Source organism: Pelobates fuscus, chromosome 12 (assembly GCF_036172605.1).
Source record: "Pelobates fuscus isolate aPelFus1 chromosome 12, aPelFus1.pri, whole genome shotgun sequence".
Lineage (NCBI taxonomy): Eukaryota > Metazoa > Chordata > Amphibia > Anura > Pelobatidae > Pelobates > Pelobates fuscus.
Genome location: NC_086328.1, coordinates 121,750,229 through 121,776,383, shown reverse-complemented (window position 1 = coordinate 121,776,383; position 26,155 = coordinate 121,750,229). Strand labels below are relative to the sequence as shown.

General features: G+C 39.6%; 1 protein-coding gene across 7 annotated transcripts in view; it reads right to left on the bottom strand.

Moving 5' to 3' along the window:
• The window catches only part of SHANK2 (SH3 and multiple ankyrin repeat domains 2), a 509,303-nt gene that overhangs the window by 329,805 nt on the left and 153,343 nt on the right, over positions 1-26,155 (bottom strand). For all 7 annotated transcript variants that reach the window (XM_063437771.1, XM_063437775.1, XM_063437773.1 and 4 more), the window contains exons 6-8: positions 21,407-21,558; positions 11,990-12,157; positions 8,572-8,688 (exon numbers count right to left, since the gene is read on the bottom strand). In XM_063437771.1, the coding sequence (XP_063293841.1) occupies positions 8,572-8,688; positions 11,990-12,157; positions 21,407-21,558 (437 nt within the window). The remainder of the gene's footprint in view (positions 1-8,571; positions 8,689-11,989; positions 12,158-21,406; positions 21,559-26,155) is intronic.

The window sequence follows — 26,155 nt, the reverse complement described above, 5'->3', positions numbered from 1 at the left end:
ATACAATAATCATTCATTGTATGTAATAAGCTCAATAAAGGATAATCATTCATTGTATGTAATTAGCTCAATAAAGTGGTCTGGGAGCCTGATACCCTTAGTTTTAACCCTGTAGCTGTAAACATAGCGGTTTCAGAGAAACCGCTATGTTTACATTGGAAACATAGAATGTGACAGCAGATAAGAACCATTCGGCCCATCAAGTCTGCCCAATTTTCTAAATACTTTCATTAGTCCCTGGCATTATCTTATAGTTAGGATAGCCTTATGCCTATCCCATGCATGCTTAAACTCCTTTACTGTGTTAACCTCTACCACTTCAGCAGGAAGGCTATTCCATGCATCCACTACCCTCTCAGTAAAGTAATAATTCCTGATATTATTTTTAAACCTTTGCCCCTCTGATTTAAGAGCATGTCCTCTTGTTGTGGTAGTTTTCTTCTTTTAAATATAGTCTCCTCCTTTACTGTGTTGATTCCCTTTATGTATTGAAATGTTTCTATCATATCCCCCCTGTCTTGTCTTTCCTCCAAACTATACATGTTAAGATCCTTTAACCTTTCTTGGTAAGTTTTATCCTGCAATCCATGAACCAGTTTAGTAGCCCTTCTCTGAACTCTCTCTAAGGTATCAATATCCTTCTGAACATACGGTCTCCAGTACTGCGTACAATACTCCAAGTGAGGTCTCACCAGTGTTCTGTACAATGGCATGAGCACTTCCCTCTTTCTACTGCTAATGCCTCTCCCTATACAACCAAGCATTCTGCTAGCATTTCCTGCTGCTCTATTACATTGTCTGCCTACCTTTAAGTCATCAGAAATAATCACCCCTAAATCCCTTTCCTCAGATGTTGAGGTTAGGACTCTATCAAATATTCTGTACTATGCCCTTGGGTTTTTACGTCCAAGATGCATTATCTTGCACTTATCCACATTAAATGTCAGTTGCCACAACTCTAAATCATTAGCCATTTGGCTTATCCCTCCTGGAACATCAACCCTGTTATATATCTTAGTATCATCAGCAAAAAGACATACCTTACCACCAAGACCTTCTGCAATATCACTAATAAAACTATTAAAGAGAATAGGTCCAAGTACAGATCCCTGAGGTACCCCACTGGTGGCAAGCCCAAGCTTCGAATATACTCCATTGACTACAACCCTCTGTTGCCTGTCACTCAGCAACTGCCTCACCCATTCAACAATATTGGAATCCAAACTTAAAGATTGCAGTTTATTGATAAGCCTTCTATGTGCAACAGTGTCAAAAGCCTTACTGAAATCTAGGTAAGCAATGTCTACTGCACCACCCTGATCTATAATTTTAGTTACCCAATCAAAAAAATCAATAAGATTAGTTTGGCATGATCTCCCTGAAGTAAACCCATGTTGTCTCTGATCTTGAAATCCATGTGTTTTTAGATGTTCAACAATCCTTTAAAATGGTTTCCATCACTTTCCCCACTACTGAAGTAAGGCTTACTGGCCTATAGTTGCCCGGCTCCTCCTTATTACCTTTCTTGTGAATGGGCACAACATTCGCCAACTTCCAATCTTCTGGGACTACTCCTGTTATCAAGGATTGGTTAAATAAATCTGTTAATGGTTTTGCTAGTACACCACTAAGCTCTTTTAATAGCTTTGGGTGTATTCCATCAGGTCCCATTGACTTATTTGTCTTTACTTTTGACAGTTGAAATAGAACCTCTTCCTCTGTACTCACGTGTAATAAATAACTCATTTATCCTTTTTCTCAACTGAGGTCCCTCTCCTTCATTTTCCTCTGTAAATACCGAACAAAAATATTCATTGAGGCAGTCAGATAGACCTTTATCTTCTTCTACATACCTTCCTTCTTTTGTTTTTAATCTAACTAATCCTTGTTTTACTTTTCTTTTCTCATTTATGTATCTAAAAAAAGTGTTGTCCCCCTTTTTTACTGACTGTGCTATTTTCTCTTCTGTGTGTGATTTGGAAGCTCTTATAACTTGCTTAGCCTCTTTCTGCCTAATCGTATAGATCATTCTGTCTTCCTCACTCTGGGTTTTTTTATAATTACTAAATGCTAACTTTTGTTTTTTTTACTATTTTGGCCACATCTGCGGAGTACCACGGTGGTTTCTTGAATTTTTTGCTTTTACTGACAAGCCTAATGCAATTTTCTGTTGCCTTCAGTAGTGCAAATTTTAAATAATCCCATTTCTCTTGGACGCCATTTAAATTGCTCCAGTCTGATAATGACTCCTTTACACATATTCTAATTTTAGAAAAGTCTGTTTTTCTAAAGTCTAAAACTTTTGTTTTTGTGTGGTGTGACTCAGTCACTGTTCTTAAACCACACTGATTGATGATCACTGGATCCTAAACTTTCACCTACAGTAATATCGGATACCAAATCTCCATTTGTTAACACTTAATCTAGTATGGCCTCTTTACGAGTTGGCTCCTCAACGACTTGTTTTAGAGACAATCCCAGTAGGGAGTTTAGAATATGTGTGCCCCTGGCACAAGCAGCTATTTTTGTTTTCCAATTCACATCAGGAAGATTAAAGTCACCCATGATGATAACTTCCCCCTGCATTGTCATATTAGCTATTTCCTCAACTAGTAGATTATCTAACTCTTCAATTTGTCCTGGGGGGCTATAAATCACACCTACACGAATTAATGTGTGATTACCAAATTCTAACGTAACCCAAACAGACTCCATGTTTACCTCACTAACTTTTATTAGGCTAGATTTTATGCTATCCTTCACATACAGGGCCACCCCTCCCCCTTTCCTGCCTTCCCTGTCTTTTCTATATAAAGAGTACCCTGGTATTGCTATGTCCCAGTCATTTTTCTCATTATACCATGTCTCAGTAACAGCGACTAAATCTACACCATCAGTTGCCATTATTGCCACAAGTTCATGGATCTTATTTCCTAAACTGCGAGCATTTGTAGACATGACTCTAAGCTTATCATTTTTTTAACACACTTGCTACAGGCACCTTCTGTCCTTGTTTTGGGGGACAATTGGATTGATGTTTTATCACCCATTTGACCCCCCCACCCCCCCTCCTAGTTTAAATACATCCTAGCAAAACCTTTGAACTGCACATTGAGGGTTAATCCAGCCTTTAGTGGCTGTCTAGCATCATCAACTCTCAAACAGTTTTGCCCGATTCCTCAACCAAATTTGATCGATTGTAGGAAACATGGCACAAATTATTGGAACATTGCAGCACCTAGAGTGTTTCATCCCATGGGTCTACCCATACCTCATCCACCTCCCTTCCCCCATTCCCTGTTCCGGCCAGCCAGACCTCGGATGATTCACTGTACCTTGTCTCATTTATACTATGTTTCACCTGTGTTACTGTATAACCCCTGCAACTGTATAACTTCTGGCTTGTACCAACCACAATATAACATTTTAATGTATCTGGCCAATTTCCATGTTAAAATCAAAATTGTCAATAAAAATTCATGTATTCAGGGTGTTATAGAGGGAAAAGAGAAGGGGGCAAGAACTGGGCTTTGCAATTCACTGAATGGAAGAGGGATGGGATGGGAGTGATTTAAAGAAGATGTAGGAACTTGTAGAATGTTATATCAAGAGCTAGATCAGGATAGAAATGCCAAATTAGTGATAACATTGGGGTGAATAACTTTAATGGAATACATTGCATGGACTATCAGTTCTCAGAGCAATTTATAATAGCATTTTTTTATTATAACACATTTTTATAAATTGCAGCAGCTCTAAGCCAACACACCAGAGCTATCAGTGTGTGGTAACTCTCTGGACTGTCTATATTAATCTAGTCAATTTTGTGTGTTGTGTGCACAACTTGGATTTAGGGAGCCAAACATGATGGCTGTTTGTACACCGATAGCAGCGGTGCTATGGATTTAAAAGTTGACCATTTTCAATAAAATACAAGTCGTTTGTGATTTGTATCTGAGCCGTCGTGGTGTCGGTGCTATCAGTCTACAGAGCAGTTCCCACTCACCTTGTGTAATTAATCTTCTGACAATCTCTGTGTAGAAACTGACAATATGGCTGCTATAATCTAAACAATTCTACTCGTCCTATGTGATGAGTGGCACTACTCAGGTAGGATAAACTGCTCATCCCATAAACCTCTGCTGAGCTAAGTATTGACAATTATGTAAAAATTACGTCAAAATCTTCCCCTGTGTTCTATGGGAATAATCAATTAAAGGGACACTATAGTCACCAGAACAACTACAGCTTATTGAATTTGTTCTGTTGAGTAGAATCATTACCTTCAGGCTTTTTGCTGTAAACACTGTCTTTTAAGAGAAAATGCAGCGTTTACGTTACAGCCTAGTGATAACTTCACTGGCCGCTCCTCAGATGGCTGCTAGAGATCCTTCCTGGGTCATGGCTGCCTAAAATGCATCCAAACATTCAGTGTCTCCTCCCTCTGCATGCAGACACTGAACTTTCCTCATAGAGATTAATTGATTCAATTCATCTCTATGAGGAGATGCTGATTGGCCAGGGCTGTGTTTGAATCATGCTGACTCTGCCCCTGATCTGCCTCTTTGTCAGTCCCAGCCAATCCTATGGGGAAGCACTGTGATTGGATTAGGCCACCACTTCTGATGATGTCAGCAGACAGCTTGTTTTTCTGAGTTTAACAGCATGTAGAGTTACAGCTTCAGGCTTGAATACAGTAAGATTTTTACTATATATATGGAGGCATGAGAGGCCCAGGGGGGCTAGATGGTGGTTTTAAAACTATAGGGTCAGGAATACATGTTTGTGTTCCAGACCCTATTGTGATCCATAAAACAATTTTCTGAATACGCCACAGAGGATTTAGGAAAATAAATTTTAGACAAATATTAGATGATTACCTAAAATTGACAGATTCTGGAGCCGCTTATCTTACCATCCTTGATTAACGCAGGGTTTTATTACAGGAAAAGAGATGTGAATCTTCTAGAACACGGGTGGGGAACCTTCGGCCCTCCAGATGTTTTGGACTACATATCCCTTGATGCTTTGCCAGACATGTTGTCCAAAACATCTGGAGGGCCGAAGGTTCCCTACCCCTGTTCTAGAAGGACAAAAGACAAAAAGCATTGTGCTACATTGTGACTGCTTTGTGCTGACCAGCACGCTGCCCCCTGCTCACTCTAACTGAGCTGATGCGGTTAAAACACATATTTGATGTCTAAGGATTTTTTTTTTAATAACCATCCCTCTCAGCGCTTTCCATTATATTTGTGCTGATTTCACACCTTAGGGACTGCGTCAACTCCTCCATGTACGCATTCTACTGTTTAAATTGGCCGCACATTAAATTAGCACTGTCACATTACAATGCTGAAAGGAAAAAAGAATGTGGTGATCATTAAGAATCAGACAACATGCTCATGATTTAATCCAAGAGAACATTAACTATATAGGGTCCACATAAGTGATAACTATCTATGGCTCCCACAAATTTTAGTGAACTTGTTGCTCAACAAAGCTTACACATATACTAGTTATTGCTTGTAAAGCTGGGAGAAAATATAGACCCTATATTGCACAGACATGACTGATGAATTTACTAACGGCAAGCTGAATTCAGGTGAAATTCACTGCATTAACTTCAGCAAGGTCCAAAGCGCAGTAAACAGTCCCTCTCAGAATACATTTCCTTTAACCTACGCCCTCCAGAGAGAAACCCATGGTATTTGGCAATCAGGGTGGATTATTACTTTTGCACATCCCACAGATTTAAAATTTTAATGGGCCCTCCAAGCAGCAAAGCCATTATGGCTTATTGTTGTGCTTATGGTATTAAAGGACCACTCTAGTGCCAGGAAAACATACTCGTTTTCCTGGCACTAGAGTGCCCTGAGGGTGCCCCCACCCTCAGGGACCCCCTCCCGCCGGCTCTGGAAAGGGGAAAAGGGTTAAAACTTACCTTTTTCCAGCGCTGGGCGGGGAGCTCTCCTCCTCCTCTCCGCCCCGTCGGCTGAATGCGCACGCACGGCAAGAGCTGCACGCGCATTCAGCCGGTCGCATAGGAAAGCATTTACAATGCTTTCCTATGGACGCTTGCGTGCTCTCACTGTGATTTTCACAGTGAGAATCACGCAAGCGCCTCTAGCGGCTGTCAATGAGACAGCCACTAGAGGATTAGGGGGAAGGCTTAACCAATTTATAAACATAGCAGTTTCTCTGAAACTGCTATGTTTATAAAAAAAATTGGGTTAACCCTAGCTGGACCTGGCACCCAAACCACTTCATTAAGCTGAAGTGGTCTGGGTGCCTAGAGTGGTCCTTTAAGGTGCAATTCCAAGTAGTATATAAGGATCCAAAGTTCACAGTTAGGACAACATTAATTATTACTCAAGATAAGGACTGGGCATAATTTAGATAAATATGGTAATGCCAATTTAGTAATTGCTCTCAGACAGGTGCATGAAGGCTGCTACCGATTTGTGAATCCAGTCCTGGTTATCTGGCATCTTAGTTGGTGTTTTGAGTCTATAAATTTAGTATGTCCTGCTAACGAAAAAAATAAATAAAAAAAAACTAAAAGAACTAGCTGGCTCCAAATTATACATAATCCTGGTCAACCATGGCTGTGGGGCTCTGCTTTCTGCCTCACGGATAATTAGACTTTGAATATAGCATCAGATATAAACTCATGGAAGCTCAGAACTGCTGCCCCTCTGGGCATGTTTATGCCACTAAGGCAATTTGTTCATAATATATAAATACTTTGAAGCGGATGATAACTTTGGAAATTTATTTACCGTATGTTTGAAATGCTAATTCCAGCATACATTTAATCAATACTCTGTCATTTACCACTACATTACAAGACATACTTTTAAACCTCATTCTGCGTGCACAAAAATAACATTTATTACATAGATTCGTATATGACAATTAGTGTAATGCTTCCGACAGATAATGATGTTAAACTATAAAAAACTTTCAATAAAACAAATTGAAAAAAAAAAAAAGAACATTTATGTAATTGGTCCTGTAGCTTTAACTGGATACATGCAATGCTCTAAGTGATACCTCCAGAGCAGAAGAATTGGGGGATGTAATATATTGCAAGGTGAGGCACTGTGGGGAGTATATTGTACTGTAATCAGCAATGAGGCTGGCAGAGTTTAACTCCAGGCCCATAAGTCAAAACAGGACCATTGCTGCCTAAAGTTACAATCATCACTGCATGACACATCAGAAATACATCTGAAAGGAAGATTTATTTCACTGCCACTAATGTGACATTAAAGAGAAACAAACCATTTAAAGGGCAGGTTTGGCATTGCCTTATAAAATTCAAAAGCAACACACATTTTCATTTACAAATATATATTTTAAGAAAGTACAGTTGTTAGATGGCAGCCACCTTGCTTGCTTTATTTACAGATAATAATCTAATATTGTACCTTCTTCTACAGCTGTCAGATAAATGGCATAATAAAGAGGAGAGACTCTTAGGGGTGCATTAGATTCATGCAGATAGAATTAGATGGTCTGCTAAAAAGCAATAGGTGGCTTACTTCTTGATATCTGGGACATCAAAAAAATGAATTTAATATGAGAACACTCTACACACTTTTCTCTTCCAACATAAAAAGGTTGAAATCAGACTAAAAGAGATCCCCCCCTTTTAATATTAATTTTATATCAACTAGAAAGCTACAATTTCTGGGGAAATTGTGTGAAGTGTTCTTGCCTCCATCAGTAGTCTACAACTGGAGTGGGTGGAGTAACTGTTATTCTTTATTTATATAGCACATTTAATTGCAACGTTGTTGCCCAAAGTGCTTCACAGTTACATTAAAACATACATTAATAAAAACATTAGCAGGTGTACAAAAGGCCCTGTCTATGACATCACTCGCTGCTCCAGCCTGGCACAGCTCAGAGTATTTTGGCGGTTGCCATCTTCAAACGGTCGTATTTTAAAAACTATAAATCCTACAGTGAAGAGCTTTAAATTGTGAGAATCACAAGACCTAGACCTACATTTTGATGCATAGTATGTCTATGAAATATTAAAACTGAAGGCACAGTCGCAGTATAGAATTTGCCCTTCAAGTTTGAGCTGGCTAGAGTGGAGTTTCAATGAATGTCAATGGACGGCATGAGTTGCAAACAAATGGCCATATTGTGAAAACTATCAGGACTATGGCTTAGCCGACATTTCTAGTGGCAGCAGGGATAGCTGGATGTTTTGATATAAGATTTGTGTAGGTGGGCTTGAAAATGAGGGCTTGGTGGCAGTTAAGAAATCATGTCCTGTTTTGAACATTTTGCCATTCATTCCTATGGGACCAATTTCGCCACAAGAACGACGATATTCCGTGAACCATTCGGCAAAACGTTCCACAAAGTAATAGCACACCAATCGGGAACAATCCGCAAGTTTCGGTATATTACTGTCTATGTAGCGTAAAAACTGTGGGAGGAGTTAGGGTGGTAAATTTGGCTATAATAAGAATAATAATATATATGTGAGATAACATTAAGTGGTCTTGCTATGCAAGAACACTTAATTAAAGAATAGATTGCTGTGTAACTCACCTGATTGTAGAGTGCAGAGATGTGCAGTGCGGTGTTCCCAGAAGCATTCTGAGCGCCTGTGTTGGCTCCATAAAACAGTAAATGCTCCAGGTGCTGGAAGTGGCCGTACCGACAAGCCTGAATGGACATACAGACAGAGCAAAGTGAGTGTACATTTACAAAGAAGCCTTTAGTATTATAAAAAGTTCTAATGTGATAAAGCAAACGTCAAATAATCGTCAATAAGAATCCAATGCCCACTGAACTAAGGGATTTAATAAATCACCAACAGATCCCGTTTCTAGTTCTTTATTATTGCTGTCAAGAAAAAAATAAAACATTTCCACACACACAAAATACAAAAAAAGGAAATATGCCCTACACACCTTATGGACACTCACTCCAAAGAAAACATGCACTATGTAACTGTTAGAGGCTCGAAAATAATGCGCCCTCATGCGCTATTTGGATACAGAAGGCAGGCTGGGTAAACAAACTAAACCCAAACAGATCATCAGAAACAAACTCATTAGGATAACATCAAGTGATTAGAGAGTTGCTGCAAGGCTCTTCTACCAGCAGATGGTGCCAGAGACCTCATGCGACGCTGTATCTTTTGTCAACCCTGGCAATGCTCACTTGTCAAGCAGATTCTTAATCCATCATTTAGGAGGAGAAATTCAGTGTGGGAACTGACTGCCACACGAGCTCAGCGAGGTAAGACTAGTCAGGGACCTGTATGAATGTTTCATGAGGATGCTGAATGCTACAGAATGATCTAATTTCCCTGCCCTGCATCAGGGAGCAGACAAGTTTCTCTACCACTGAACTGATGAAAAGAATGAAACACCTGCTGATGTCACTGGAGTAATGAAAAGTTGATCTTTCCAATCAGGTTGTCAGGAAAGCTCTCTTGTAATATGGTTTATGTGGTCACTCCATGGCAGCTACTGTGGAATTGTCTTTCATTACCCCTTTGTATATTGATTTGTTTCTTTGTTAAATAAAACAAGCACTCAAGGCAGGACAAACCTGCATAAATAAGGGACAGCATTGCAGAGTGTCCCTTCTGTAGAATGATAACATTCAATGCTGATGAGCGACACCTGGCACTCATAGCAGAGGTGTATAGGTTGTCTGTGTTTACACCTGGGTTTTCTCTTTGTACATGGACAGGTGATGGGTAACATACAGACAATGCATTGCTCCGCAGAATGTGTTCTGTGTAGCATACACTCACTTCAAGCGTACGTAGTATATCAGAAACTATGAGCCTCAATTAATGTTAATGAATGTTTGTTTAGATCTTTATTTGTCACAATTTGTATCCAGCAGTAACTTAAGTGTGAAAGAACAATCACAATATCATAATTGCCAACCAAAAACTAATTGTACAACCTTTAGGAAAAGATACATGTGCCAATTGCACTTTGCACTGAGCCTTAAAGGGATTCTGTAGGTATCAAAACAACTATTGCTTAATTAATCAGTTTTGGTGTATAGATCATTCCCCTGCAGTCTCACCGCTCAATTTTATGCCATTTAGGACTAACAATTAATTTTGTTTCTGTTTATGCAGCCCTAGCCACACCTTACCTTGGCCGTGTCTCTCACATCCTGCATGAAACAAAAAAATGGTTCCATTTTTTTGTAAAATTTAGATGTTAACTTGCTTTACTAGTTTGTATCTGCTGCTCTGTCAGCTGAACTTTAATCACACACAGGAAGCTCCTGCAGGGTCTAGAATACTATTTATAGAGCAGGACATAATAGATTATTAAATTATTTAGAATGTGCAACAAAGTAAGTTTAAACATTAGATCTCTCTTTATAGGAAGTGTTTAGGAAGGTCTGACCAGGGCTGTATAAACAAAGTGATTTAACACCTAAATGGGAGATAATTTAACAGGGGGACTGCAGGTGCATGATCTATACACCAAAACTGCTTCATTAAGCCAAAGTTGTTTTGTTGCCTGTAGTGTCCCTTTAATGGATGTGTCCAGTAACGAAATGCCTGGTTTAAACAAGGATGCGTGTTTTAACCAAATGACCACCTTCAGAGAATGCTTGGCTCATTGAATGTTCAATATCCATTAAAAAAAACATAAGAACTCAACTAAAATAACCATTTACATGCAAAAAGGATGTGCAACACACGTGTCTGTCTTGCGCTTGTAGATTGCTCTGATCAGTGCAGCCTGTTCTTACGGCTGTTACATAAATATCATGCTGTGTTTTTATTTTAGTCCGTACTCGGTGCTAGCACCACTGAACTTCTTACTATTTATTTAAACAGCAATGGCTAATACGTGCTATAGAAATGTTGCCCCCTTACCATTTCACTGCCATCAGTGGCTTGCGGAGTGTCTGTGTTACAGAAAGCAGACAGCACGAGGAGACAAGAGGATGTTGGCAAGAGAAAATGAAGCAGTTATCACTGCAGCTCTTGTTTACATGTTCAGTATTACACGGTGTAAGTATTTAATTAAAAATAAATGATGTGGTTAGAGAAGGAGGAAAATTCCTGCCACTTCCCTTGCCGTGACCTAGCTCACTTCTCTCTGCATCCCTACAGAGCTGATAATAACGGCAAGTCATTGCTTCTCACACAGTGGATCTGCTTCGCTCTGCAGGCTCACAGTGCAAATTAAGAGAAGCAGAATGAATTCTAGCTGAACCAATCCTCATAGGTGTGGTATAAAATCAAATCACAGCAACATGCATGCAAAAAAATTAGTCAGATGGACCCAGAAGTGACAGTACAGCAACCAAGCATGTATAAGTCCAGCTTTGTTGACTTCAAATTAAAAAGAAAACCACACTTCCAATCGGCAGAAATGTGACACAAAAGCAACGTAGGTACTCACACAATACCATTATTTTTTCTTTTGTGGAGCTCTGTTATACACCCATGCACATCGTACACTACTATGGGTTTGCTGTGGAGCTCTGTGAAACATTCATACACATGACACATTACAGTCATGTTTTATTGCTACAGAGCTGTGATATACCCCTACACATGACACATCAATGCTAGTTGCATTGCTACGGAGCTCTGTGTTACACACATGTACATCGTACACTACTATGGGTTTGCTGTGGAGCTCTGTGATACACACATGCACATCAGAGTGCCTGAACTCCTTGGGGAAAAAAACGACAAAAAACCAAGGGATGCTAGGACAGAAGGAAAATGCTGAAGAGCATGTTATTAATAACAATCTGAAGCAATCTATTTTTTAAATAAGTTTGGAAAGAGAATATTGCTTCCTTCAAACACCATCATTACCAAAATGATATACACTGTATTGCTTTACACAGGAAAAAAACAGGTTAGTCCTAACATCAGTGTTTACACCCGGAGTGGAATTGGTTAATGTGTTGATAAACCCTCTCCACTGAATGGAAATATTAGCCTAGAATGTGTTTGTCTCACCTGGTGAATCTCCTGCCAGCCATTTTCATCCTTGCATCCAACCATGGCGTGTTCGTGAAGCAGTAACTCACAGCAATATGGATCTCCTCCCACCATGGCTGTGTGGTACAATGGAGTCAGACCACGGCTGTCCTTGTAATCAGTGGACGCTCCCAGCTCTAGCAAGGTCTGAGAAAGAAAATAATAAATCTCTTCACTTTTCTTATTAGGGTAATTAGACCAGCAACTTTGGTCAGGACTCAAAATCAGGCCCTTGTGTTGTTTCAGTCAGTGCCCATTGATTGAAACAGCATTATCAACAGTATATTATTTACTTTACCAGCATGGCCTGGAGACCACGCTGACACTGGGGAAAATATCCTGAAAGAGTTGTTTAATTTATTTTGCGATATATTTTTATAAATTGTTCACCCTACCAATTTTGCAATGAATTAATAGGTGGACAAGCTACTGCCATATATGTAATTTGGGTCAGGGTCAAACAAACCACTGACTTAGACCTCTTGACACTTACCAACACTCACTTGCCTCTTCTTACTTATCGATCACCTACGCTGGTTCATACCAGACAGCTGTATTTACTGTATGTTGCATTATAAACTATATTTAGACTTCTTTTTCTCAGTTGGCTGTCTGCTTGGGAATCTGCAATATGCATGGAGCAAATCCTAAATAAAGGCCTCTTAGTAGGGGGGTACTGGGGAGAACAAAAGCCATTTATCTTCTATCCTTTTTTTGGCAACAGAATACTGGTGGTGACATTTAATCACCTTCGCTGTGGCATCCCATATATCAGCCAATAGAATGAGGCCTACAGTGTAATGTATGGTCAACTCACAAACTATCTGAGAACTATACTATACTAAAGAGGTTGTGTAACACATTTTGGTCTCAAATGGAATCCGTCTATAAAAGAATAGTCATCTTCACATATTGTACACACTAGTTTTGCACATTATTACTCTCTGTTCTTATTTCTTATCTAAAGTGCTTGGAAATTAAGACATTAAGTTATATATCTGCAGTTGCTAAGTGATTTGTAGACTCAATTTTTTTTCCAAACACAAAATCATGAAATAGGCATATTTCTCCTCTAAGCCTTTTCAGAGCAGGTTGCTTGAGAATCTGCAGCGGCATATATTTGGTTTCTGATTTCCTCGTATTTTATTTACTAACAAGGGCAATAAATAATCAGGATACTATTAAAATAGAAGTGAAAGTGAAAAAAGGCAGCAACAGGAAAGCATAATCTCAGAATCAGGAGAGCATTCTTAAATAATTCAAATGTAGATTGAAAGCTGAAATTTCCACACAGAGCTTAATTGCAGTAACATAGTCAGTACACTTAGGGATCTATAACCTGTGTGCTACAACCAGTCCCTATCCAATACTTGGCTTCATAAAAGGTCATATCAAAACCAATGTGTCTATAAGAATAAAAACATTTAAGGCAGGAACACTGAAATGCTAAATATTCCGAAAGACACACGGGAGCTAATGGAAGATTTTAAGGCAGGTTGACCCAGTAAAAGCAGAAATATGCTGAATTAAATTCAGGCCACGAGAAACCCTGGAGGGGCACCTGCCCTGAGAGATGAGGAATAGTTTAGAAATGCTCAATTACATCGCAAGAAATGTAAGGGTCAGAGGGCTAGTAAATATATATATATATATGAAACAAATCATCTCATTACAATGTAGGGATATTGTGTACACATGCAAATCTAATGAGAAGAGGTAAATAAACATATTTCTACTTTTTACAATACTGCTCGGATACCAAGTACTTAAAGGATCACTATAGGGTCAGGAATACAAACATGTATTCCTGACTCTATAGTGTTAAAACCACCATCTAGCCCCCCCTGGGCCCCTCATGTCTCCATAAATGTAGCAAAATCTTACTGTATTCAAGCCTGAAGCTGTAACTCTGCATGCAGTTTGCCTTAAAAAAAAAAAAAAAAAAAAAGCAGTCTGCTGACATCATCAGAAGTGGTGGCCTGATCCAATCACAATGCTTCCCCATAGGATTGGCTGAGACTGACAAAGAGGCAGATCAGGGGCAGAGCCAGCACAATTCAAACACAGCCCTGGCCAATCAGCATCTCCTCATAGAGATGAATTGAATCTCTATGAGGAAAGTTCAGTGTCTGCATGCAGACGGAGGAGATACTGAATGTTTGGATGCATTTTAGGCAGCCATGACCCAGGAAGGATCTCTAACAGCCATCTAATAAGTGACCAGTGAGTTATCACTAGGCTGTAATGTAAACACTGCATTTTCTCTGAAAAGACAGTGTTTACATCAAAAAGCCTAAAGGTAATTATTCTACTCACCAGAACAAATTCAGTAAGCTGTAGTTGTTCTGGTGACTAGTGTCCCTTTAAACTTGCAGTCGTAAATTTGGAATGGCTATATCAGGGGCAGGCATCCTTCGGCACCCAGATGTTCTGGACTACACCTCCCATGATGCTTTGTCAGCATTATGGCTTTAAGAGCATTATGGGAGATGCAGTCCACAACATTTAGAGTGCAGAAGGGTGCCTGCCCCTGGGCTATAACATACATATGGTACATAGTGCATAGTTTTCCTGAACCACTAACTCTCATAATTCCCAGTCAACAACCATTACAGGGTCAACGTAGGTCCCAATAATCTAGACATTTCCTTGTCACACTGGAGTTCATGGTACATGACACAGAACATTGCATTAGACCAGTGGTTCCCAACCCAGTCCTCAAGTATCCCCTAACAGTCCAGGATTTAGGGATTACACAGTTGTGTCTAATGTGTTTTTAGAAAAAGAAAAAAAACACTTTAGACACAACAGGGTAATCCCTAAATCCTAGACTGGTAAGGGGTACTTGAGGACTGGGCTCGGAACCTCTGCACAAAGAAGCCCATCCAAATATTAAATCTTTGATCTCTGTACCAGTCCTAAAATCAGTCCCTGTCCTTTTCAGAAAATTACTGCCGGACCTAACCAAAACCTTGATAAGAAGGGGTACATGACATTGTAGTAGAATCTCATATGACGCCTGGCCTATTGCTGCAAACTGTATGTATGCAAGATGCTACCAAGGAGTTTGTCCATGATCTAGTAATTTCCTACATGGATTATTGTAACCCTCTCCTGATTGGTCTTCCCAAAAACCGTATTGCCCCACTACAGTCTGTAATGAATGCTGCCGCCAGACTGATTTTCCTCTCTAGTCGGTCCTCTCACACCTCACCCCTCTTTCAGTCCTTACATTGGCTTCCTGTATCCTATAGGAGTCAATTCAAAGTGCTAACCCATATATATAAAGCACTGAACAATTCTAGCCCCTCATATCTCTTCACAGATCCATAGGTATGCCCCTTCTCGGTCCCTCCGCTCTGCCCGTGACCTTCTCCTGTCCGTTGCTCGCACCCGTACGGCCAACTCGCACTTGCAGGACTTCTCGCGAGCAGCTCCCTTCCTATGGAATAGCCTGCCTACGGCCATCAGACTCTCCCCTAGTCTTAAATCCTTTAAAGGGACAATATAGTCACCTGAAAAACTTTAAAGAGAGCCCTATTTAGGCTTTTATTGCAAGTTCTGTTTAATTAAGATTTTCTTATCCCCTGCTATGTTAATAGCTTGCTAGACCTGCAAGAGCCTCCTGTATGTGATTAAAGTTCAATTTAGAGATTGAGATACAATTATTTAAGGTAAATTACATCTGTTTGAAAGTAAAACCAGTTTTTTTTTTCATGCAGGCTCTGTCAATCATAGCCAGGGAAGGTGTGGCTAGGGCTGCATAAACAGAAACAAAGTGATTTGACTCCTAAATGACAGTGAATTGAGCAGTGAAATTGCAGGGGAATGATCTGTACACTAAAACTGCTTTATTTAGCTAAAGTAATTTAGGTGACTATAGTGTTCCTTAACCCCTTAAGGACCAAACTTATGGAATAAAAGGGAATCATGACATGTCACACACGTCATGTGTCCTTAAGGGGTTAAAGAAGTGCCTTAAAACCCATCTCTTTAGGAAAGCTTATGGCCTCCCAGAGTAACCTCTACCATACATATCTGTGTCTTGCTCTCTCCTATAGGGCAGCGCTTTACTCTTTCTTCCAGCTCTGCTTCAGTCCCACCTTATTTGACTGATATTTCCTGTCCTAATGTGTTTTACACCCCACCTCCTATAGACTGTAAGCTCTTTTGAGCAGGGCCCTCTTCAACCTATCGTTCCTGTAGGTTTTCTTGTAATTGTCCTATTTATAGTTACATCCCCCCTCTCATAATATTGTAAAGCGCTACGGAATCTGTTGGGGCTATATAAATGGCAATAATAATAATTAAAATAATAATATGTTAACGCAGATGAAGGTCATAAGTAAACTAGAAAGCATTGTGTTGGAGGTGTTTTGGGGTCTGTGTGCTAAAAAGAACCTAATTAGTGGCGCTTGTAAAATAGGCACTCAGAATTATTTTTATTATGCAGAAGAAAACAGGTTCCGAGTGATTTTATTTCTAAAGCAAATTATTCTATTAGAGCAGAAAATTCACAATCATACATAAAAAATAATTAAGGATAAAATGGGCACTCTATATTTAATTTGTAGTAATTAGCCAGAGCACTGTATGAACATGCAATGTATTATCGTCTTATTTGAGATACCAATTCAGCGGAAATCTCTTTATAAAAATAAGGGAGAGTGATAATACGTCAAAACTGAACTATTTTGCTCTGTACATAACAGGAAGCTTTATACTATGACAATATTGACATGTCACTTGACACTAAGGGTTTTATAGGAATAAGAGCCGATCAAATATTAATTTGCTCTGTTTACATTTTTTAAAGTGGTTCTTGGCTGTTAAGGATATTTTGAATAATTAATGTGTATTTTCCTTGCTTGTTCCCCATCCAGTGATCATTTCTAACTACGTAGTACCGGATTTTGTCCTTTCGATTGGTCGTCTACATAAGTTTTCTTATACATAAAATCAGGGTGGCTTTCAAATATGATGTGTGTTTATAGCTTGGAGGAAATACGAGACAGGGGGGATATGATAGAAACATTTAAATTCACAACGGGAATCAACACAGTAAAGGAGGAGACTATATTTAAAAGAAAAACTACCAGAACAAGAGGACATGCTCTTAAATCAGAGGGGCAAAGGTTTAAAAATAATATCAGGAAGTATTACTTTACTGAGAGGGTAGTGGATGCATGGAATAGCCTTTAAGCTAAAGTGGTAGTGTTTAACACAGTAAAGGAGTTTAACCCTTTAAGGACACATGGCATGTGTGACATGTCATGATTCGCTTTTATTCCAGAAGTTTGGTCCTTAAGGGGTTAAGCATGCGTGGGATATGCATAAGGCTATCCTAACTATAAGATAAGGCCAGGGACCAATGAAAGTATTTAGAAAATTGGGCAAATTAGATGGGCCGAATGGTTCTTATCTGCCGTCACATTCTATGTTTCTATGAGGGCAAGGAGATGGCTTTTAAAAATTGAGCGTTTACCCATTATTGTAACGACAGATCCTATTTTACACCCCATAATTCACAATGATTATCCAGAATAATAATATTTCATATGCTGGAGTTATTCATTCATTAATCTCTGTTTTCCAATTCGGTTATAGTCACAACTTGGCTATTAAAACCTGAATTTTGCAATTAGCATGTCAATTCTCAGAAATCTGAAGTTTAGTAAAAAAAAAAAATATATATATATATATATATCCTTCTGCAGTTAAACTCTTTCTTGTTTTACTAACGTTCATATTCTATTTCTTTAGGTGTTCATTGTCCTTCACCAATCTCAGTATGGGGTTTACTCCAACATTATTCTAATTGTATGTAATTATGTGGCCTTTTTGCAGATGAAAAGCCACTGTTCAACTGATGTTTCCTTACATATCTATACGTGTGTTGAAATTGCCCATGAATTTAGGTCATCCGTTTTCTGTTATTTCATAGTCAAGTAAATGGCAGCAGCCTGTATTCCACTGATAGAAAAATTAGTCATTTGAATTACAAAATTAATAAGCATTAGAAGCCATTGCTAGTGTTTGTATTGTGCTCAGAATGTCTCATAAGTTGTGTACAATAAGAATGCGTGTCAGTGCGGACATAAACTTAAAGTGTTCTGGTTTTATGACATAAGTTCCTGATGTCGAAGTGGATATGGTGCCCCTGCTCTCATTGCACAGTGTGAGGACATATTCTGTACAATAAGGTATGGTTGTTATGATACTAGGAGTATTTTTTAATATTATAGTATATGAAATGGTCAAAAACTAATTAAACTTACGAGACCAAATTTTATCTAATCATGTGCCACTAGTGGCTTTCAGTAGGTCATAAGGAATGGTGAGTGCGCTTACAATAAATAAAATACAGTGTTTATCACACTCAAAAAATCTGAAGAGCATATAACACATTTGATTAAAATGCAATAATACCAAAGTGCTATAGTGCTTTAAGAGATTTACAAAATATGTGAAGTGCCAAAGTGCATGTATGTGCAGACAAGTGATATCCAAAAGCCCCGTGGATGGGGAGAAATGCATTGCATCTGAACAATCCGGAAGTTTTTGCACCTACACCGTGTATCCATGAGGATTGAGCTGCGAGGAGGACACTCTGATTATAGACCTTCTCTCTCTTTCTCGGACTATCGGTAGCAGGTTGCAGGAGACTGGTGTTTTATATTTTTATGCATTGGTAATAAAGAAATTCTTGGTTTACACATATCCGGACTGGCCCACGTTCTTTCTACACTGAGTGGATCCCACGATCACTGGGGGCTGATCCTCCCTGGAGCCTGATAGTTTGGGGTGGTACTTCAACCACTCCACCATTGTGAGTGAGATACTTATTTATTTATTGTTAATTCTGCACTGTACAAACATATTGCACTAGGTGTTGTATTACCGTATATACTCGAGTATAAGCCGACCCAAATATAAGCCGAGGCCCCTAATTTTACCCCCAAAAACTGGGAAAACGTATTGACTCGAGTATAAGACTAGGGTGGGAAATGCAGCAGCTACTGGTAAATTTCTAAATAAAATTAGATCCTAAAAAAAATTATATTAATTGAATATTTATTTACAGTGTGTGTATATAATGAATGCAGTGTGTGCGTATGAATGGAGTGTGAGCGTATGAGTGCAGTGCGTGTATGAGTGCAGTGCGTGTATGAGTGCAGTGCGTGTGTGTATGAGTGCAGTGTGTGTGTGTATGAGTGCAGTGTGTGTGCGTATATATTAATTGAATATTTATTTCTAGTGTGTGTATATAATGAATGCAGTGTGTGTGTGTATGAGTGCAGTGTGTGTGAGTGCAGTGTGTGTATGAATGCAGTGTGTGTGAGTGCAGTGTGTGTATGAGTGCAGTGTGTGTGAGTGCAGTGTGTGTATGAATGCAGTGTGTGTATGAATGCAGTGTGTGTATGAATGCAGTGTGTGTGAGTGCAGTGTGTGTATGAGTGCAGTGTGTGTGAGTGCAGTGTGTGTGAGTGCAGTGTGTGTGAGTGCAGTGTGTGTATGAGTGCAGTGTGTGTATGAGTGCAGTGTGTGTATGAGTGCAGTGTGTGTATGAATGCAGTGTGTGTATTAATGCAGTGTGTGTATGAGTGCAGTGTGTCTATATGAATGAAGTGTGAGTGTGTGTGATGCAGTGTGTGTTTGTGTATGTGTTGGTGGGGGTGGGCATTTAATATATTAATTAATTATTATTTTTTTATATTATTTTTTTTCTTTGTATTATTATTTATTATTTTATTATTATTATTTTTATTTTTTTTATTATATATATTTTTTTATATATGGTTTTTTTCGGCTTGATACATAGCAGGGAGGGGGGCTCCTTCCCTGGTGGTCCAGTGTCATTGGTAGTTCAGTGGGGGGGAGAGGGGTGCTGGCAGAGCTGTTACTTACCTTTCCTGCAGCTCCTGTCAGCTCTCTCCTCCTCCGCGCGGTTTGTGCAGCGCCCTCTGTCAGCTCCCAGTGTAAGCCGCGGCTCTCGCGAGACTTACACTGGGAGCTGACCGAGGTGCTGAACGGACGGCGTGGAGGAGGAGAGAGCTGACAGGAGCTGCAGGACAGGTAAGTAACAGCTCTGCCAGCACCCACAGCCCCCAGTCTGTATTATGGCATTGCAAATTGCCATAATACAGACTATGACTCGAGTATAAGCCGAGTTGGGGTTTTTCAGCACAAAAAATGTGCTGAAAAACTCTGCTTATACTCGAGTATATACAGTATTTGTATTACAGAGCCGTGTGTTTTTTGTTCCAGAAGCTCTGCAAGTATATCAGTCCTTTTTTATTTATATTGGATATCCCTTGTCTGCACATACATGCACTTTGGCACTTCACATATTTTGTAAATCTCTTAAAGCACTATAGCACTTTGGTATTATTGCATTTTAATCAAATGTGTTATATGCCCTTCAGATTTTTTAAGTGTGATAAACACTGTATTTTATTTATTGTAAGCGCACTCACCATTCCTTATTACCTATTTAGCACTTAGGAGATCTCACCAGGACTCCCAGTGAGTTGCAGCTATTTGTTTCTATTTATATTGTGTATGCTCGCTATACATATATATTTTCCTCCTTTTGAGCCATTTAACCTTCTGTCGATATATATTTCAGTAGGTCAGCCACTAAAGTTGGACTTAACCCTGCAATGTTAAACTGCAATGTTTTACAATACAGAGTTAAAAACACAGCACCATGAGAAATGAAGTAGTTTGGGTAAATATAGAGTCCCATTTAAGTGTCATCACTTCTAAACTCCCCCTGTTACCTCTTGTCTCAAATTCCCATTATAACCTTTAGATTGTAAGTTCACAGGCTGTTTTTGCAGTTCACTGAACAAAACACACATTGTGACAACAAATCCAGCCCTGCTCCTAATGAAAGGAAGATCACAAGATATAAATATCTACTGATTTACATTAAGAAAGGACAAGAGTGAGATTTACAAAGTTATCCAATTTTATTCAGATTGCATTTCAGAGAAACCGCACACTGTGATGCCTGCTCATCAGATTACAAATTTAGCTCAATATTATGAGAAACTTACAACTTTTATAAAGTTTCTCATTTCAGCAGTAAGCTCTGGTCAAACCACTGTTTAGCGAATGTTTACTCCAACACATCATATAGCAAATCAAATATCCAACCGGGTTATTCACTCAAGTGAGGACTGTCGAGAAATCAAAGTGAATCCTACATTTTGGATCAAGATCTTTTTTTCCAACATGGCTATTGTGGGCTAAATTTGAAATACACTTTAAATTCACTTTGAACTGCTAAAAATGTTCAGTTTAGTAAACAGCCCTGCACATATCTATCTTCTAAATGGGTCATTTACTGTGAGTGTCGTCAGTGTATAAAGGTATGGATAGGGAACCTACCACGAGAGTAGCTTGGATCTTTGCCCGCGCAGCCTTATGAACAGCCGTCATTCCGTCCTTGCTTCGGAAATCCAGGTGAGCTCCGCCATTGCGAAGAGCTTTAATGACTTCTATGCTATTGTCTATCTGTGAAGCCAGCGTTAGAGGAGTTTCTGTGATAGAATGAAGGACGTGTCCATTAAATACACTTCTGATAAAGTTGATAGAACATTACATTTGTGTTTAAAGATTAAACAAGTATGAAATATATAATCAGCACCACATGCCAAACCCTGCCCAGGATTCCTTTTCTTTTTAATGCACATGCATGCAATATTCCTGTGCTGGCTTCAGATACAGAAAAAATAACTCTAAATTGCGACACATCCTTTACAATCTTGTGGTATGTTATACAATAGATCATGAACTCCCAAACAGGCCCCATCATTCAAAATAAATGGTCAGGAAAGCAAGGATGCCCTGTACCATCTAGATAAAATGAGTGATGAGATAATCTGTCCAACAGCCATAAATCATAGTGCCAAAACATGACTTCCACTGCCACTGCTATTTTGTTATAATATCAAGTTATAAATTACCTGTAAGTTTACAAAATACTTTATTAAAGGTGTAAACTGCTAGCCAGACCCTGTGTACTTGTGTCATTAGGAGGTCTGTTCCCTCGGATACAACTTATGTTTTCTACTTAAAAATGTGTGTCTGATAATGACACTTTAAATTTATTTTTATTTTTTGTTTTTTAAACACAGAAAGTGTGATGGGATTCCAGCATGGTTAAATTTTAGTAGGCTGAAATCTCCACATGGCATAGGCTAATTAGTATCTGGTTACAAACAGTTGGACGAGTCATCAGTATACTGAGCATGTGCAGGAATGCAGGAACTGAAATTGCACTTATTTCCTTTGTCTTGGATGAGCCATGTGGTCTGACCAGATGTACAAGTCTATATTCTGCTCATTGATTGGTTAAAGGTATATGTGGGTGTAGCTATTGATGGGAGGAGTTATAGTGCTATATAAGGAATGTACATCATGTGTTGGTCTCTCAGATATTTTTGGAACAGGAGTTCATCTGAGACCCGATCGGTATGTAAATAAAGGCCTCTTATTTCCTGAAGTCCTGCATCCATTTCTCTGTAACTGGTTTTTGCTAGTTTACTCGGTAACAAAAGGTTTAAATAAACAAGGGAACAAAATACATAGGACACATTAACTACAACAAAATTAAAGGTTGGGCAGAGGAAAACAAAAAAGAGACAAATAAAGAAAAATAAAATAAAATAAGGAGACAAGCCCAATTCAGATGGTGCAGCTATGTTTTATCCTCAGCACCCTAATTCATAACACTCAAACAGGGATCCGAGCTACAGGGACCGCAAGGTTCTGCAGAGTCAACATCATAAAGTGTAGCTTATAAACCTTTACATATTAAGGATAAGCCAGGGCTTGACAAGCCCTATGCTACTAGCCAGGCTTTAAAAGTTACTTGCCACTGCAAGCCTGGTGGGTCTATGGCATACACACCAAGGGTGAATTTTCACTTGCCAGGGCTACATTTTCACTTGCCAATGGCTATAAATGACATGAAATATTGAGCACTGGAAAAGTAATTACTTAGCTGCAATCTGCAGTAAGGTTACATATCAGTGTGCCGAGGGTAGTATTTATATGTAGATATTTGTGCAACGTGGGTTAAAGTTAAAGGGGGGTATAATTCAGGGATATGTCTTCCTGCTGCTCTCTGCACCTGTTGGTAATGGTTGACATCTATATTACACAACTGTACGTTTGCCAGGAGCAACAAAACTATTTGACATCCTCCCTCCTCTTTTAAAACTGGGAAATATGTTACGGACTTAATACAACTCCAAACTGCCTGTTTTTATCTTGTAGTCCCATTTTTTTTAGAATTTATAAATAAATACTTTGTTTTGCATGGAGCGCGTGACTCCCCCAATTCACTCAATAAGAAGTGATATGTGACAGTCGTGCTCAGTCTGCCTTCTCACACACTGACATGGAATTCAGTCTGGTTTTACTCCCAGCAAACCATTGTTGTCCTACATGTCACCAGAAAGTTGACTGCTTGACGGACTGGAGGTGAAGATGAAGTTATGTATCGTCACCGCAAGACTATTTTTACTCAATCTACTGGCAGACTTGACACCCTGACACTTGTAATTGGAGTTTAACCCTTATAAATCGTATCCAGCAATGAATTCAGACAAGCAGTGAACAGCATTGGGTATCTGAATCTTCTGAATCTGAGCTAAAGCAAGCAGATTTGGATCAACACTAAGAAACAGAGGTAACAGAACAAGAATTGCATATTTTGGCTCTAATCTTTGCATGTGATAAAGGAGAAAAATATAACTCCGTGAATCCAACCATAATTTGGATAGGTGATTTTAGTCAATTCTTGTTTATAGTGACTCTGACCCAGCAAGTTTTAAAGTATGGTAGCCTTTCATTCCTCTCTAGATCGTAATCTTGTCGATTTCACAATTGCAATATGAGTTTTGCATAATGTGTTATATTTAATAACTTTATAAAGTATTCCATATGACTTACATTTAATTGGTTTAAGAGATGTTAAACCACAATGAAATGTCTCCTATATCTGTTCCAGACCGTCCCAGTGCTGATCCCAAAGGCATTCTTCCAGTCTATCACATCGGCTCTAAGACAGATCGTATGGCACAGAAGAGCAGCTCAAATATGGAGGACCCTACTGGAGCTCCCCAAAATCCAAGGAGGCACTGGTCTCTCTTCCGTACTTACCTACTATAGTGCGACCCACCTGCTCCGACTTGCGGACTGGCACGAACACCCCACTATTAAGCATTGGGTACACATGGAAAGAATGTAAGCTGAAGGGAAAATTATTTTCGTACTGTGGCACGGTAGGACCACATTTAGCTCTCTCCGAGTGGGAAATCCACTGATTGACACCACGCTACAAATTTGGTGTTTCCTCCACTTCACGCAACGGCTGACTACCTTCCCCTCCACACTGACCCCCCTGACCCACCAACCGGACCTGGTGGGGGGGACTAACCCCCCTAGACTTTCTACGAACTGACTGGGGATTTATGAAACAATGGCCCACTAATACGCAACTCAAACCACTGACCGGCCTACTACCCGAGAGAACACCCACGGGACTAGAGCGATTCCGACACCACCAAATCAGGACCTACTACACCACCCTCCCTGGTAAAAACCTGCTCCATAGGGAGCTCACCCATTACAAGACACTTTGTGCTGCAAGGACCCCCATCCCTAGAGGAATATTGGTGCTATACACCATGCTAATACAGGGGTAGGATTGCCACCCACATACACGACACACTGGGAATGGGACAAGGAGGTCACGCTCACAGACCAGGAGTGGGATAAGATTTATATACTTACACACAAATGCTCCATTAGCTCCAGATTTCAGGAAATGAGCTACAAGCTATTATCCCACTGGTATAGGACACCGGAACTCCTACATCGTATAAACACAGCTATATCTGACACTTGCTGGCACTGCGAGTCCGAAGTGGGTACAACTCTACACATCTGGTGAACTTACCCTGTGAATGCCCCTTTTTGGACAAAGGTACACACCAAAATAAAAGAAATAGCCGACCCTGACCTACCTTGCAACCCTTAACTATGCTTCTACACCACACGACCAGACCCTTGAAATCCTAAAAAAAATCCCTTACTAAACACTTACTGAGGGCAGCAAAGTCCCTGGTCCCAACTCTCTGGAAGCAGAAAGGTGCGCCATCCTTCAGACAGTGGGTGGACAGAGTAGAAGAAATACATAACATGGAAATGATGACTGCAGACCTGAATGGCATCTCCAGTAAATGCGCACTGACTTTGTTCCTGTGGTGCGATTTCATTTCCAGGGAAAATTCAACGGGGTAACACAAACAGCACGCACAAATTAAATACTCCACTCACAGAGGGGCAAGTTAGGAAACAGATTGTTCTGTGATCTTGGACGGAAGGGGCCTAGGACCTGCCCCCTCCCTTCTCACCCCCCTAACTTTAATACTTTTTTTTATTATTACCGTTCTTCTTCTTCCTCTTTTCACTCTATCCCTCCTACCTCCACTTTCCTTGTCCCCCTCTCTCCCCCCCTTTTTGTTTAAACAAAACTCGCAAACCCACATCACGAAACCAGCATTTCGCTACCTATGAACACCTTAGAGGTCGTATGCACATACTGAGCCAGACCCGACATTTCTGCAGTTGACATCAGCACTTGTCGATACATAAGCAGTAAAAGATCACAGGTTCCAAATTCCAAACCTATGTCTAGCGAGCAGACAACTTTTTCTTTTCCAGCTAAGCAATGATACATGTTACAGTTTAGGAACGTGCCAGATATCTACCGTTATTGTTTTCACGCTTCCACTTTGTTCACCAATTAAACCACCTGCATGTGGCTGAAAGTAAACTCTTTACACGTAACTATTGTTAAACACCTGGAAAATGCAAGTAAAACCAAAATAAAGATTGTCAAAAAAAATAAACTAAATGAAAAGTTACTACCTATGTGTTAAAGCTGAATCGTGTAACTAGAATTCTAGCTAACTCAACTTTGTAGTAGATAGGAACCCTGGTAAAATCAGAGTAATGCTGTGAATGGACTGATACATTGTGCGCACTGTAAAGGTGAGGATAGTGAGTGAAAAAATATTCACACACACGTCTTCATTTAAGGGGCATTCTGAGTACCATAACCAT